The sequence below is a fragment of the Nicotiana sylvestris genome, chromosome 6 (genome assembly GCF_000393655.2).
Source record: "Nicotiana sylvestris chromosome 6, ASM39365v2, whole genome shotgun sequence".
Taxonomy (NCBI): Eukaryota; Viridiplantae; Streptophyta; class Magnoliopsida; order Solanales; family Solanaceae; genus Nicotiana; species Nicotiana sylvestris.
Window position 1 is genome coordinate 69,643,397 of NC_091062.1, and position 3,649 is coordinate 69,647,045.

The 3,649-nt window shown below is 42.8% G+C and overlaps 1 protein-coding gene across 1 annotated transcript; it reads left to right on the forward strand.

The window, feature by feature from the left end:
- The first annotated feature begins 634 nt into the window (after window positions 1-634).
- Window positions 635-2,064, forward strand: LOC138870748 (uncharacterized). Its single transcript, XM_070148584.1, has 3 exons — window positions 635-823; window positions 978-1,619; window positions 1,900-2,064. The coding sequence occupies exons 1-3, from the start codon at window positions 635-637 to the stop codon at window positions 2,062-2,064; spliced, it is 996 nt and encodes a 331-aa protein (XP_070004685.1).
- Window positions 2,065-3,649: the final 1,585 nt, after the last annotated feature.

The following is a 3,649-nucleotide window of genomic DNA, read 5'->3' on the forward strand; positions in this document are numbered from 1 at the left end:
AAAGAAGACAAAGAGGTCAACATAACCAAGGGATTTTGGATCAATATGACCAAGATAGTGGTGGGTTCAAGATGATCGGTATGATGAGCAGAATGAAGAAGTGCAATACGTGAACAACTATCAGGGCCAAAGCGGCAATTCTTTGAACCAACAACAACAATGGAGATCCCAAGGCAATTGGGGAAATCAAAAACAACAAGGGAATAGTAATTGGGGGAACAACAACCAAAATTCAAATTGGGGCAACCAGAACAATCAAGGTAATTGGAGAGGAAACAACAATAATTGGGGTGGCAACAACAATCAGGGTGGTTGGAACAATAGCAATCAAGGAAATCGAGGGCAAGGCTTTCAAAGGCCCCCGATGTATCAACAACCAAACAATCCACCCCCATTTCCATCCCAAGGTCCTAGTTCATCTAACAATGAAATGGGGAGAATCGAAATGATGTTTGAACAGATGATGAAAAAGAATGCTGACTCTGATGCCTAGTTGGCATCCCACAATACTTCAATCAGAAACTTGGAGGCTCAATTAGGCCAAATCTCACAATCCTTGAATACTCGCCCTAAGGGGGCTCTACATAGTGATACGGTAGTCAACCCAAAGGATGGGAACAGTACCGGGCATGCAATGGCATTAACTACAAGAAATGGACGAGGCAATGATGTGAATGCCTCCAAACAAAAAGAAATTTTGAGTGATGAAGTTGAGTTTCAAGAGGATGATATCCCTTTGGGGGTTGAGAATATGATTGATGAGAACTTGAATGAGGAAGTGAGGATTGATATCCAAGATAACAAGGTGGAAACTCAGAATGACGTGAACCCGTCTAGGGAACACATAATAGACATGCTGGAAATGGTTGTGCCTAAAGCCAAGACTCCTTTGCCAAGGCCACCTCCACCTTATCCTCAAAGGCTCGCTGAGCAAAAAAAAAGAGAACCAGTTTAAGAAATTTATTGACATGATGAAGAGCTTATCAATTAATGTGCCTTTTGTGGAGGCTCTAGAACAAATGCCGGGTTACGCCAAGTTTATGAAAGACTTGGTGACAAAGAAAAGATCCATGGATTGTGAGACCATCAAGATAATCCACCAAGTTAGTTCAATAGTTCACTCGATGTCTCCAAAGCTAGAAGATCCCAGAGCTTTCACCATTCCTTGCACCATTGTGAGTGCAAACTTTGCAAAAGCTCTATGTGATTTGGGGGCAAGTATCAACTTGATGCCTTACTCTGTTTTCAAGACTTTGGGTATTGGGAAACCGAGGCCGACTTCCATGAGATTGCAAATGGCGGATAGAACAATGAAGGGGCCATTGGGTATAATTGATGATGTTCTTGTCCGGGTGGACAAATTTATCTTGCCGACTGATTTTGTGATTCTCGACTGCAACATCGATTATGAGGTGCCTATAATCTTGGGAAGACCTTTCCTTGCAACTTGGAATGCTTTAGTTAATGTGGAAGCAGGGGAACTCACCTTCCGGGTGGGTGATGAAAAAGTGGTCTTTCATATGTGCAAATCAATGAAGCAACCAAATAGCAAGGAAGTGTGCTCCTTTGTGGATCTTGTCATGGAGGTGATCGTTGATGATATTAGTGCCATGATAAATGTGATCCTTTAGAGGCGATATTTTTTAACCTAGATGTCAATGAAGATGAAGGAAGGGTGGAGTGTGTTAATTCTTTACATGGTATGGGGTCTTATTCTTATGAGCCCCGTAAGCTTTCTCTGGATCTTAAGAATAGAAAAACTTCCCCAACAAAGCCCTCAATTGAGCAACCTCCCGTTTTGGAGTTGAAGCCTTTGCCTTCACACACCTCAGGTATGAGTTCTTAGGCCCTAGTTCAACTTTGCCAGTTATTCTTTTCTCTTGTCTTACAAACATGCAGGTAGATGCCACATTGGCGGTGCTCCAAAGACGAAAGAAGGCAATTGGATGGACTCTAGCGAATATTCAGGGAATAAGCCCCACCTTTTTCATGCACAAGATTATTTTCGAAGATGACGCAAAGCCCTCCATGAAACATCAAAGGAGGTTGAACGATGCAATTTAAGAGGTTGTTAAAAAGGAGGTGATCAAGTGGCTTGATGCAGGGGTTGTGTACCCCATCTCGGATAGTTCTTGGACTTCTCCGGTGCAATATATGCCGAAGAAGGGTGGTATGATTGTGGTGACTAATGAGCAAAATGAGTTGATTCCTACCAGGACTATCACTAGATTGTGGGTGTGCATGGACTACCGCAAGTTAAATAAAGTGACCCGAAAGGATCACTTCCCATTGCCCTTTCTTGACCAGATGCTAGATAGACTTGCGGGGCGTGCCTTTTACTATTTTCTGGATGGGTATTCAGGCTACAGCCAGATATTGATTGCCCCGGAGGATCAGGAGAAAACCACCTTCACATGCCCTTACGGGACCTTTGCATTTTCTAGGATGCCTTTCGGGTTGTGTAATGCACCGGCTACCTTCCAACAGTTTATGATGGCTATCTTTACCGACATGGTAGAGGATTTCTTGGAAGTGTTTATGGATGACTTCAGCGTGGTGGGTGACTCCTTTGATGAATGTTTGAAGAACCTTGACAAAGTTTTGGCTCGGTGTGAAGAGACAAATCTGGTGCTCAACTGGGAAAAATGCCACTTCATGGTCAAGGAGGGCATTGTCCTCGGCCATAAGATTTCAAAGAACGGAATAGAGGTAGACAAGTCCAAAATTGAAGTGATTTCAAAGCTTTCTCCCTCTACTTCAGTCAAGGGGGTTAGAAGTTTTCTTAGGAATGCGGGGTTCTACCAGATATTTATCAAGGACTTTTCGAAGGTAGTGAATCCTTTGTGCAAACTTTTAGAAAAGGATGCAAAGTTGGTGTTCAATGAGAAATTCATGATATCTTTTGAACTTCTCAAGTACAAGTTAACCACCACTCCTATTATTACCGCATCCAATTAGAGCTTGCCTTTTGAGCTTATGTGTGACGTGAGTGATGTTGCAGTTTGAGCGGTCTTGGGTCAAAGAGTGAATAAAATGTTTCACCCGGTGTATTATGCAATCAAAACTATGAATGATGCTCAAGTGAATTACATGGTGACAGAAAAAGAGTTGTTGGCGATTGTGTTTGCAATGGAGAAACTTAGGCCCTATCTCATGGGGGTTTAAGTGATAATTCATACTGACCATGCTTTACTTCGCTACTTGATGACCAAGAAAGACTCCAAAGCACGATTGATGAGATGGGTTTTATTGCTTCAAGAGTTTGACTTGGAGATTGTGGATCGCAAAGGATGTGAAAACCAAGTAGTGAACCACTTGTCCCGCTTGGAGGGGGAAGGGAGGCCCCTTAATGGTCTTGAAATTAATGATTCTTTCCTTGATGAGCAACTCCTCTCCGTATCATTGAATAGAATGACATGGTTTGTGGATGTTGCCAACTTCCTTGTGACTGATATTGTATCGTGTGAGATCTCTTCTAACCAAAGGAAGAAGCTTAAACGGTATAGTTTGGACTACTATTGGGATGAGCCTTACTTGTTCAAGATCTGCACTGACGGTGTGATCCGGAGATGTGTCCCGGAGGAGGAGCAATTGAGTATTTTAGAGGCTTGTCATTCATCTCCCTTCGGTGGTTATCAAGGTGGGGCGA